Source organism: Cryptococcus neoformans, chromosome 11 (assembly GCF_000149385.1).
Source record: "Cryptococcus neoformans var. neoformans B-3501A chromosome 11, whole genome shotgun sequence".
In the NCBI taxonomy this organism is placed as follows: Eukaryota; Fungi; Basidiomycota; class Tremellomycetes; order Tremellales; family Cryptococcaceae; genus Cryptococcus; species Cryptococcus deneoformans.
In genome coordinates this window covers 269,151-281,385 of record NC_009187.1, presented here as the reverse complement: position 1 = coordinate 281,385, position 12,235 = coordinate 269,151, and the positions used below count along the sequence as shown (strand labels likewise).

Here is a 12,235-nt window from a genome sequence, read left to right as displayed (position 1 = left end):
TGTAAACTAATGGTACAATTATGCCGCCGGATTACCCCAAGCTGGGGGATCCTTTCTTCTAGACTTGTTTCTCTTCCTCTTTCCTCCGTTCACCTTTTCTCTCACGGGCTGTTCACCGCCGACCGTTGCCTCCATCTCAATCAACGTTTTCCCCATTTCCCCTACTCTCCCAACCCAATCTTCACCCCATCCACTTCCTCCACCACCACCTTGTGCTGGACGGAACTTCCGCCCTGCTCGGTCAGCCGAACGATACGCAAAGGCGGAGCCCAACAGGTCCATTTCTAATCTAGGACATGTTTTGACATGATCTGTCAAGTCGGGTGGGAAGGGGGATCCGTCGTTGAGATTTGATCTGGGGGAATAGGCGGGGAAGGAGAGACGAAAGAGGGAGCCGGCTTTGGGGATGACTCTGACTTTGTCGTCCTGCCCGACAAGTCTAAAAGTTTCTGCCGTCTCTTCGATGACGATCCCCCTCTGATCCTTTAAACTGTCATTCTTCGCAGCGAGTACGGAGAGATAAATGCCTGTAAAGTCTGCCTTTGAGATTTTAGACTGAAGAGGCTCAGGATTGAGCGACGGGAGGGTGTTTGGTACAGGGAACGGTAGGGGAGGAAGGGCAAGAAGTTGGCAAATGTAATTGATATGAAGATGGTTTAATGGAATGAGAGCGTTGTATCTGTAACAAGTCAGTGAATAGTTCTTTCAGCAACATGTATACTTACGATATTCTGTTGCCTTTTCCAACAACGCCTCCTAACCGTCTTCTGACCTTTCTCATCCCTTCTAATCCCAGTTCCTCCCTCGTCTTCACATTCCTCTCATGTTCCTCTCTCGCCTTTTTCTTCTCAAACGCATTACCTCTGTTTCTCTTTCTTCCCTGGACCAGCACAGAAGAGGTAGTGGATGGCTTATCCGGTGTAGTGAGAAGCGTCTTGCCGGACAAGCGGGAGGAATAAATCGAGGCATTGAGAGACAGAAGATTAGGAAGGAGCGGTTCTGTCTGTGGGAGTAACGGCGCAAGGGGTCTTTTGAGATGGGACGAGATGGTCCTGTATGGATCTATCTGCTGTGTGTTAGGCGCCGGAGATGGGTTTCTGCTGGAGGATGCCGATGCCGAGCTCTGCTTTGAGGACATCTTGTGAGATGCAGGCCTGAGAGGATGAGACGCAAGTCTAAAAGGGATCTCGAACAGAGTAGGCAACTTGTTGAAATATTAAAAGAAAACATTCCGCGAGAGGTGCCCCTGCTCAAGAAACAAGCGGCCTCCACTTTGGCCGAACCATAACTTGGGAAACCATTCATAATATATGTATGCATATGCGTGGATCAGCGATAGTCCGCCGTGGAGGAACAGCATTGTGCATGCATCTCGTTTTCTTTCCGACCCTCCGGTGAATGCATGGCTTTGCCAACGACGATCTGGATTATGAGAAGACGTCTCCTTCGTACGTAGCTGGATCTGAGTTTCACAAGGTCACACATTCCCTGTTTCCCTTCTCCTCACTTTCCAGCAGCGCCTTCGATCCAATTTTCAGCGACAGATCCTCCCCAGAAGTACTGTAAAGACTTTCTGGGTGTTCTCTCGCTTTCTTTTACTTAATGTCTTACGTAAGCTACCGCTAAATAAACGTGCCGCGGGGCCAATCGTTGGGTGTATGAATGAATGTTGCTTGTTCTCTGCAGTGAACAACCATACTTTCGCACATTTCATGTCATTCCACTTTTACCTCTATTCTTCCACGCCAGCAGCTATATACAGCATAACCCGGTAGAAAGCGCACCCAAACGGCCAGAACGACATCACACGCCCACTGAGAGCAGTCCCAAGCGGTAACACACCTCGCGCGGCCCTGCGTCTTAGTCCGAAGCATCAAAGTTGGTCATGTCCAAAAACATTTCTTACCCCGTACCTCAGCAAGAACCGTACCAAAGCCAGCCAACTGTCCGAAATGGAAACGGATACTACCGTACATCTTCGGGATTTACTCAACGCCATGGAAGACAGACCAGTGGGTCAAGATCTGTAAGTGTTGAAGCATGGTTCCGGTTCGGCAAAGGCTGATGGCTGCGATTCAGTACCCTAGTGCGCTTGACTCTTCCATAACAAGGCTGCTCGTGACCACGAAACAACTTTTGCAAGGTCTTGACCAATGGTCGCATGGCTTGATTTCCGAAATCGATGTGCGTTTATTGTTCTTGGCTATAAATACCCATATCTGATTGTGTTTTCAGGTGAGCGATATTTATGTGCGTTTGGGCAATGGATTTGAGACTTGCGTGCAAGCCTTCAGCCGAGTGGGTATAGATACAAGGTGCGTAATAGCTAAAGTCTCCCATCTGCGAATCTGACAATTGCCACAGAGAGCTCAGCTCGATTCCTCAAGATCTGCGCAACTGCCTGGAGCATTGTCTCTCCCAAGATCCTTCCCCGGATAGTCTCGATAGATTCCTCCCTGAAATCCGCAACATTATTCAATATTTGCTGCAAGGGTTAAAGCAGAAGCAAATGCAGTACAAGAGATTACAGGAAAGGAACAGGCAATACGAGTCAAGCTCTTCTTTGGCAGGGACGACTTCGACAGTAGGCGATGGTTCCCAAGCCTCTGTGGCGCATTCGCAACCGGTTGGTATCCCTGACCAACGAAGACCATCAGAAGATTATCCTTCAGACCCTCGTTTTTCTGCTCGATCGGGAACATCTACTTCGTCTGCCTCTCCACCCGTGTCTTCCCAACTCTCTCAACTCTCATCAACTCAGTTAACCGCTCAGCCTCGATCGGCCTCAAACCCCGCACTGGCGGAACGTGAGCGCCGACCTGCACCCTCGCGTCCGCCGCCACCCGATGCCTTCCGCCCGGCTAGACCTCCCGGACCTCGTAGACCTAGTTCGCCTGTTGGAAGTCAGACGCCCCAAGAGAACATACACAGCGTCATGAGTCGCGGCGGAGAATCTCAACAATCTCATTCCCCAAGTTATGATATTCCGACCATTGCTATAGTACCTGATTCACGATCAAACTCTGGTACAGGGCCCAACCCAGCGGCTCCGTCACCTCCGCCGGCCAAGCCTAATTTGACTATCAACACTGACAAACCTATCCCTCCTCGACCGGACCGATTTGCAAGAGACAGTTATGGCCGTCCAATATCACGCTTTTCGGTAGACTCTGACGCATCCGCTGGGTCACCGGTGGTTGAAACAGGAGCGGTAGACGTACAGAGCAGAGCGATGGATTCTGTGCCCGAGGAAGGTGAGCGGAAATCAGCAGAATTGAAGAGAAGGCCGAGGGCAAGTGTGGACAGGAGCTCGAGGGCGAGTGGAAGTGGGAGTAGCGATCGTGGTCACCAAACACAGCAATCTGAATGTACCGCGCCATCATTACCCATGCTCGATTTCCCTAGAAACATCTCTCTTCACCCAGCCACCCCTCCCGCTGTCAGTAATCCCCTTCCAGCAACTTCTACCCACGCGCCGACACTTCCACCCCCAGAATCGCTTCCTATCCCTGAAGTACCTCCAGAAACGCGTGCAACTCTTGCCGCACTCGAACGTTCGGACGCTCTCGAGCGCAGAGCTTCCAAACGATTTTCATCTTACACCTTTAACAACCTCAATTCTTCTTCATCCCCTCGAGCAAGCCCTCAGCGACCTACAAGGCGGGCTGTCAATAATGCTCGAGAGCAATTAGCGTCCGGAGGGACGTTGCCAGAAGGAGTGGGTTTGGGTATGGGTTTGCATGAGCGTGCAGGATCAAGAGGGGGGTCACCAAAGTTGGAGAGGGTGAGGGAAGCAGGCGAAGAGCCAGAAGGAAGCGGAGCTACCATTGAACCGTCCAGTCCCACGGGTTCAGTTCGTGTCCTCAAAACACCTCCTCTGTCACCCTCTGCTACGCCCCGCCCACCATCGCATCCTGCATTTTTTGACCCCAATCGCATGAACGTCTTTCTGCAAATCGGACGTAAAACTAAACGCCATGTACTTGAGCTGCCGATCACTCTGGAAGCGCTCAAACTGGTGTTCATGGAAAGATTCGAGTATGATCCTGGAAAAGAAGACTTCCCAGATGTATACATTAGAGATAGAGATGGGATGGAGTACGAATTGGAAGGGGTTGAAGATTTGAGAGAAGGGTGCACGTTGTGCTTGAACATTGAACGTGAGTTTTTGGTCACTTTAACCGTTTCCAAGTCTTAAAACTGACGTAAAGGTAGCGCTGGACCAAGTTAAGCTCCACATTGATTCTACCTTTGCTACCCTTGTGCAAGAGATGAAAGAACTTCGCCAAGCTCTCGACAAGGAACGCGAGACCACCAAGCGACTGTCCGTCTTGGCGTCGCCGTCGGTTGCTGGGGACCCAGCTTCTCTGACTCCTTCCACCTCCCCCTTGCAACCTCCCGCCTCCGCCATCTCCCTTCCTGCCCCTACGCCTTTAGTGGTAGGTCCGTCAGAAGACCATCTTAAACAGATCCAAGAGCAACATGAAGAGCTTGAGAGTCTGCGCAGAGAATTAGCCATCACGCGTCAGTCGCATGCCGAGCATATCAACGAGTCTTCGGCTATTATTTCATCTTTGAAAGATGAGATCGCCCAGATCAAAAAGGTCACTTCGACGAATCCCAATTCGAACCGCGGTCTCGTCGACCGAAGCAAAGCCGAACTCGATACCCAGTGTACGGAAACGATCAAAGCTGTCGAAGACATTACCGATATCGTTGATGCCGCACGTATCGATGCATACAAACGATTTGTCACACCATCTAAACAGCAGATGGCTACCATCCAATCTGATCTTCAAAAAGCCCGCCAGCTTGTTGAAGACTTTACCAGTGCTGTCAAGATTGCCGATCCTACATGGCGAGGTACATGGCAGACTGAACTTCACAGGGTGATGGAGGAGCAAAAGCTGCTTCATCACCAGACCAAGCTGTGTGGAGACTTGAAAAAGGATTTGGAAGATGCGGAAAGCATGCTTGGAAATGTGCAGACCTTTGTCGAGCAGCGGGTTGCTGGAACTAGGACAGCTAGGATTAGGGTCGGTGCTGATGCCGAGGTCGAAGGCGGGGGCATCTCGAGCTTGCTTATGGAGATCCGTACCAAGGATTCTGATCCCGAACAACGTCTCCGTGCTATCGAAGCCCAACAGCGGGCTCGTGCGAGGGAACGTGCGAACAAGGTGGATGAATTTGAGGCGGAGCTGAAAGGATTTGTAGGTGGGAAGAGATTGAAGAAGACTGGAGGAGCAGAGGAGGTGGATAGACTGAGAGGAAGGAAAGACGAAGTGTTGAGGGTGCAGTTGACTGGAAGTAGTGGCGTTGGCGCAATCACACCACAGATCACGGGGCAGAGTGCGAAAGCGATCAGTCCGCAGGGAACGGGGCAAAGTGTAAATACAGTCATTAGTGGGAGTGGATCTGCACCGACGACACCGGCCAAGGTTGAAGGCAAGGAAAAAGAGCCGGAGGAAATGCTGGTGAAGAGTTCAAGTGCAGCTAGTTTAGCGAGTTCCAATGCGGCTCCGGAAGGAGTGAGCCCGGGGGTTAGTCCTGCAAAGGATCAGCCACTGGTCGAGACTAAAGAGGAGGCAGATGTTTAGATACGTTGTATATACTAGATACGCTTATGGGCGGGACATTTTAATATAGTGGATAAAACAAGCGCATACTACTCATATATTGTCGCAAATGCGAGAAAGAATGAAGGATTTACATAATGAGTGAATCATGTTGTCGTGTGATCCTATGTGCGTGGATAAGTTTAATAGAAATAACAGTGAAGCCTGTGGCTGGGGCTAAACGACCATGTATGGTGCAGACAGATGCTTCTCCTTTGCCCGACCTGCGGCGTCTCTTATTTTGAGGCGTTGGGCCTCGATGATTGGTCACTCATCCTTGCGTCTCGACACTGGCCAGCGCTTTTTGCACCTCTCTCAACGCCTTGTCGGCACTGACACTATCCCTCCTCTTCTTGTCTCCATCCACTCCGTCCTTTGGCCCTCCATTCGAAGTCACTCTCATCCCCGTCATCGCGCTAGGGTCAACGAGCACCACTGCCTCCCCGCTTGAGCTGCTCCCCGAACGGGAAGGTGGTCCGCCTGAAGATTCATCATGAGTTGGTAAAGTCGGTCTGGAAGATGCGTTTGTAGGAAAAGAAAGGGCTCCACCTGCCAGACCGGCAAGACCTCCTAAGCCGCCTGACAAGGAAGTGCGAGCCCAGGAAGAAGAGCCTGAGCCTGATCTGTGATGGCCCCTTCTCTGCGTCGGGGCAGCGAGACCCCCCGCGTGGGGGCCGGAGGAGCTGCCGGGAAGTGCGCCAGAGATACTGCCTGTTTTGGAGTGGTGGATGTTGGTCACGCTCATTGCCCGGCTGTGCACTTGAGGTGCGGCAGGGTCGTTGTTGGCTGGGAAGGGGAAGGGCGCGCCACCGCCGTTAGCGGCGTTTGACATTGAGGAACGGTGTCCGAGCGCACGGGACGCAAGCGACTGGATGACCTGCGCTGCATCGGGTCGGTCGTAGGGGCGGATGCTGCCAGTGAAGGATGGAGGGGGGTGGAGAAGGAAGGACAGATACGCGCGTTTAGCTGCAAAAAGCGCGCTTTAGCCTCGGACATGACAAGAGACGGATCGGACGCACCGACGTTGGCGTCTGCGAAAACAACCAAGGCGTGGGTGTCATCGAGCCATTTTATTCGGTAGCCGCCTTTGTCGTTATCCCATTCCTTGAACATGAGCTGGAGGTCGCGGGTCTTGAGTCTGTATGCAGAGTCAGTGCATGCGCGCGGCGGGATTGCTTACTCTGCTGAGAAGTTTGCGAGGTGGAGGATCCTGGTGACTGCTGCGGAGAGCTGGAGGTGGGAGGACGAGGAGGCGGCGAGGAGAGTACCGTTGGGGAGGGAGATGGACATGGCTGATGTGGATTTCCGGGGAGGGCGGCCGTGTAATGCAATGTATGGGAGGAAGGAAGAGACTCCACCAACAGCACACGACAGTTTCCGCAGATGGCGACAGCCAAGACGCGTACACAAACGTCCGTGCGTCATCACCTTCCAGCCCCGCCACTCGCCACGTTCGGCCAACACCGAATCGCCGATGACCGGAGGACCCTCGTCCCTGGATCGCGATCGCTCAGATGCGGGGAAGTGAGCCGGGGTGACTGGATGGCTGCTGGGCGGTGTGTGATGATATAATCCACCCAGCTACATATCTTTCTTCCTTCCTTCTTTCTTCTTCCTCACTAGAATACGATTATCCTTTTCTCGGCAACGTGAGTACTTTCGCCACCCGGTTTCCCCTCCCCAGACCGCGGGGAGCAAGCATAGAGGATGGATGGAGAACGGGGAATAATCGCATGGGAAATACGGCGGAGGATCCACCTCGTTGCCACCCACATTCCACTACCTTCTACAGTGCTCGTTCTGCGCATGCAGCTCGGTTCCACGGCACATCCGTTCTTCCTCCGCTCTTCATCCATCCTTTGCTTACTCATCCGCGCACGCTCGCTTGTATAAAAAAGGCTCGAGCTGACAATTGCATTTCTTCGTTCTCCTTCGTCTCTTATCTGCCACTGCATCGCCACCAACTTCTTCACCCATCCATTCACACAGCGCAGCGCACACCCAAACACAATGCAAATTTTCGTCAAGACTCTCACCGGTAAGACTATCACTCTCGAAGTGGAGTCTTCCGACACCATCGACAATGTCAAGGCCAAGATCCAGGACAAGGAGGGTATCCCCCCTGACCAGCAACGATTGATCTTTGCTGGTAAACAGCTTGAAGATGGCAGGACTCTCTCCGACTACAGTAAGTTGACATCCTAGTGGCGACACATGTCATTTACTAATGCCATTGCAGACATTCAAAAGGAGTCTACCCTCCACCTTGTCCTCCGTCTCCGAGGCGGTATGCAGATCTTTGTCAAAACCCTCACCGGCAAAACTATTACCCTTGAAGTTGAAAGCTCTGACACGATTGACAATGTCAAGGCCAAGATCCAGGACAAGGAGGGTATCCCCCCTGACCAGCAGCGATTGATTTTCGCCGGAAAGCAGCTTGAAGACGGCCGAACTCTCTCCGACTACAACATCCAAAAAGAATCCACCCTCCATCTCGTCTTGCGTCTCCGAGGTGGTATGCAGATTTTCGTCAAGACTCTTACCGGAAAGACTATCACTCTTGAGGTTGAGTCCTCTGACACTATTGACAATGTCAAGGCGAAGATTCAGGACAAGGAGGGTATTCCCCCTGACCAACAACGATTGATCTTCGCCGGAAAGCAACTGGAGGATGGTCGAACTTTGTCCGATTACAGTGAGTCGGCATTTTGCACAATGTCATGATGGTTGCTAATATTTTTATTCAGACATCCAAAAAGAATCCACCCTTCATCTTGTCCTTCGTCTTCGAGGCGGTATGCAGATTTTCGTCAAGACTTTGACTGGAAAGACTATCACTCTTGAAGTCGAGTCTTCTGACACTATCGACAATGTCAAGGCGAAGATTCAAGACAAGGAAGGCATTCCCCCTGATCAGCAGCGACTTATCTTTGCTGGTAAACAACTAGAGGATGGCCGTACTCTTTCCGACTACAACATCCAAAAGGAGTCTACTCTTCACCTTGTCCTCCGTCTCCGCGGTGGTATGCAAATCTTTGTCAAGACGTGAGTCCCTGTAACACTCTTACTCTGTGGAAACTTGCTCACAATTTTCTCAGTCTTACGGGTAAGACAATCACTCTTGAGGTCGAATCCAGCGATACCATCGACAATGTCAAGGCCAAGATCCAAGACAAAGAAGGTATCCCCCCTGATCAGCAGCGATTGATTTTCGCCGGAAAGCAGCTCGAAGACGGCCGAACCCTCTCCGACTACAACATCCAAAAAGAGTCCACTCTTCACCTCGTCTTGCGTCTCCGAGGTGGTATGCAGATTTTCGTCAAGACTCTTACCGGAAAGACTATCACTCTTGAAGTCGAGTCCTCTGACACTATCGACAACGTCAAGGCGAAGATTCAGGACAAGGAAGGCATTCCCCCTGATCAGCAGCGACTTATCTTTGCTGGTAAGCAACTAGAGGATGGTCGTACCCTTTCCGACTACAACATTCAAAAAGAGTCTACTCTTCATCTTGTTCTCCGACTCCGTGGCGGTCAATAGGCGTAGAGCGTACAAGTTGGTGAAGCGAATGTTGTGACAGTTTTATGAAGTCTTGTAGGCAGGCAGTATACATGAATGTATACCGAATCAATGGACCGTTCTTTCTTTTTGCGGTACTATTTTGAAGATCATTCAGCGTTTTGAGTGGCATCGTTCTGCAGTGTGCCGTGAGGATGACGTGCTGTAGGGTGCAGATATTAATTATCCAGAGCTGTGTGCGTTCACGTCACTTGATATTTTTATCGGTTGTCTTGTTTGGACCGTCTTTGTCATTTTGCTTGACTCTACCGGCGTATCTAAATATATGAGCCGATAAGATCTCTATCCTTTACATTTTCATCGAACCAGCTGAATAAGGGTCTACGTCGAGATTCAAGTCATTTTTGGCAAATTTCAAGGCATATGACACCCTATCCTCACCCATTAGACAAAAAGAAAAGATCCTCATGCTAGAACCTTCCCCTTCAAAAACATCTGGCAGTTTAGAATTTTAAAGAGGTCACACAAACAATGACTGGGATGATACATCCTGTCGCCAACAAAGACCGACTACTGTACTACATACGGGAGACTTCGCAGAGTAGATATGATAGATATGACCTAATATCAACCAAGGTATCAGAAAAGGACACTTGCCCTTGTTGCTGAGCCAAGCACGCAAAGCAGCCAGCAGGGGAGAAGAGATGCGAAGAATAGAAAGATGATCTAAAAGCGGACGTGTTGCATATAGTTAATAAGCGCATCAATCTTACCTGTAAATTTATGTGTCCTGCCATAAACTTATTGTCCCAGGTCTAATACCTTGCTAATACCATGTGCTGGTCGTAAATCAATCGGCTGCTTTATACAGTACTACTCATACTACGAACTGACACATTCGTCTCGCATGTGCACTTTAAAGCCCCCCGCGACCAATACTTATCTGTAATCTGCTTTCGTCATAGGATTCCCCCCATTCAGGTCTATCCAACGAACGAACGTGTTTTCCTGAAACATCCAACTCTATTCTTCATCTCTTCTACATCCACATCTATTACTCATCTACACCTGTACTCACACCTCTCCCGCCTCTCCAATCGTACCCCATGGGCCCACCAGCAAGCACGCCATAGCCACCATGTCCAGCCCATCAACATCCCAGTCATCGCAACTCGCTCAGCCTGAACCCAATACCGACCTCCCAGAGCTCCCGTGGGCGTTCATTGATTGTTCCATAGACATCCTGATTAAGCTGCTCTCGCATATGCTGGAGCTGCTTATCAAACATAATGATCAAGTCGTATTGACGCCGGAATCCTTGACGAGGTTTCATTCTCGGGCAGCGCCGGGGATCAGTGTGGTTGATTATCTTGCGAGAATTGTCAAGTATACAAATTGCGAAGTTAGTGTCCCAGTTTGCCCGAGTGTGGAATTGGACCTTGTTCAGGCTGACACTGGTTTAGAAAATACCGTTACTGTCAATTCTCAGTTATATCGACATAACTTGCGTCAACCTCCCGACATTCACTCTTTCCTCCCTTACAGTTCATCGTTTCCTCATCGCTTCCGTTTGTGCTGGTAGCAAAGCTCAATGCGATGTATTCTGTACGAACGCACATTATGCAAAGGTGGGAGGTATCAAAACATCCGAATTAAACGCTCTAGAAAGAGAACTGTTGAGAGTTACAGAGTGGAACCTTTGCGTGAGTGCTTTGCTTTATAATCAAATGTAGTCAAATTTGATAAGGTGCTGACCCAGATGGCGGCAGTGCCATGCAGAAACGCTGCAAAAATACTATACATCCCTTATACGGTCACATGGTGGCTACATGCAAGCTCCACATCCTGCCGTATCGCCATTCCGGTCCTTCCCGGACGATCCTGAGCCCGACGACACGGACATGCCCCCCGCTTCCCCAACGCCTTCGGACTCGACGTCTCAAGGTCCTTGAGCTACCTTTGATAGGTACTGGTGAAGATGGTGGGGATAATTTGGACAGTTCGCCAGAGGGTAGTGTGTCTCATGATTGGGTATGAAAGATAAGGTAAATGCTAAATAATCTATGGAAGACTCTGCTGACCATTGTTTCTTCAATAGGGTAGGAAAGGCAAACCCCGATTAGATCATTACCCAATCATTTCGTGACTCAAATATGCTATTCTCGAAGGACAAAATCTATCTACAAGTTGTATAAACCGTATCTGTGGCAGTCGAAAGCCGGCAAGGCCAAATGTTTGAACCAAATTGTCCAATAGAGACATAATACGGTATATGTAGAAACATGTTAAGAATCAAGGCTCCTCGGTGAGTATGCTCTAAGATAGTAGGACGAATAGAAACTAAGTCTTCCCCGTAGAAGTTGAGCCAATATAATTCAGCGGAATTTTCGAGTCAAAGGCTGAAAATCTGTTGAGACGAATCTAATTCGGCGCATTACATGCCACGAAAGGCCGTTATTCGAACATAACAAATAGCGTTAACCAATTAGACTTCTAGAACCCTCCTTTTTGTTATCGGCTTACAAGCGGTGCGACAATGCAAGTAAGTACTTGAATTTGTATTACTTTCTTAACGTGTTGAGTACTGATAATTGTCTAGTAGCAACGCCGCACCAACTGCCGACGTACCGCTATCATCCTTTAAAATAACTACAATATAATACAGCAATCTCCTCTATCATCATAAGGACATTCCCCTTCAACAAGAAGTGTTCAACGATATCCACAGATCTTGAACACTTCGGATCATTCATTTTTCCGCCCAACTATTCTGAGAAGTTTGATAGATATCATCACCCAACCATCAGATTCAACATGCATGTTCATGGGTATCTCAGGATAGGAAACCATATGTAGCTACAATGTCTACATAGAACTTTTGTATCATCAGCATCTCACAAAGTGATTGTTTTATATGCATACAACTTCAACATCGTTTACTTCAAAACAAGGAGCATATACCGTCATATTATGATTTCACGTTGTGTCTGGGCAAGGTCTTCGCATGCACGATTTTCATTGCGTTACTAGTTCACGAGGCGAGCGCTGACAACTTGTCAATCGCGTAGTCAGATATTACCGACCTAATTCTTTTCGTGTTT

At 49.6% G+C, this 12,235-nt stretch overlaps 5 protein-coding genes across 5 annotated transcripts; 3 read left to right on the top strand and 2 right to left on the bottom strand.

Annotated features, from left to right (window-relative positions):
* Positions 1-18: 18 nt before the first annotated feature.
* Positions 19-1,138, bottom strand: CNBK0950 (hypothetical protein; the record flags this gene model as incomplete). Its single annotated transcript, XM_767628.1, has 2 exons — positions 19-679; positions 726-1,138. 2 exons carry the CDS (start codon positions 1,136-1,138, stop codon positions 19-21), a joined length of 1,074 nt encoding a protein of 357 aa, XP_772721.1.
* A 747-nt stretch (positions 1,139-1,885) lies between these two features.
* Positions 1,886-5,597, top strand: CNBK0940 (hypothetical protein; the record flags this gene model as incomplete). Its single annotated transcript, XM_767627.1, has 5 exons — positions 1,886-2,026; positions 2,080-2,184; positions 2,236-2,315; positions 2,365-4,160; positions 4,216-5,597. The coding sequence occupies 5 exons, from the start codon at positions 1,886-1,888 to the stop codon at positions 5,595-5,597; spliced, it is 3,504 nt and encodes a 1,167-aa protein (XP_772720.1).
* Positions 5,598-5,886: 289 nt separating this feature from the next.
* CNBK0930 (hypothetical protein) lies at positions 5,887-6,905 on the bottom strand (the record flags this gene model as incomplete). Its single annotated transcript, XM_767626.1, has 3 exons — positions 5,887-6,581; positions 6,635-6,753; positions 6,796-6,905. The coding sequence occupies 3 exons, from the start codon at positions 6,903-6,905 to the stop codon at positions 5,887-5,889; spliced, it is 924 nt and encodes a 307-aa protein (XP_772719.1).
* A 720-nt stretch (positions 6,906-7,625) lies between these two features.
* CNBK0920 (hypothetical protein) lies at positions 7,626-9,155 on the top strand (the record flags this gene model as incomplete). The annotated part of the gene is made up of 4 exons (XM_767625.1): positions 7,626-7,803; positions 7,855-8,310; positions 8,363-8,660; positions 8,714-9,155. The coding sequence occupies 4 exons, from the start codon at positions 7,626-7,628 to the stop codon at positions 9,153-9,155; spliced, it is 1,374 nt and encodes a 457-aa protein (XP_772718.1).
* Positions 9,156-10,272: 1,117 nt separating this feature from the next.
* CNBK0910 (hypothetical protein) lies at positions 10,273-11,086 on the top strand (the record flags this gene model as incomplete). The annotated part of the gene is made up of 3 exons (XM_767624.1): positions 10,273-10,536; positions 10,598-10,837; positions 10,904-11,086. The coding sequence occupies 3 exons, from the start codon at positions 10,273-10,275 to the stop codon at positions 11,084-11,086; spliced, it is 687 nt and encodes a 228-aa protein (XP_772717.1).
* Positions 11,087-12,235: the final 1,149 nt, after the last annotated feature.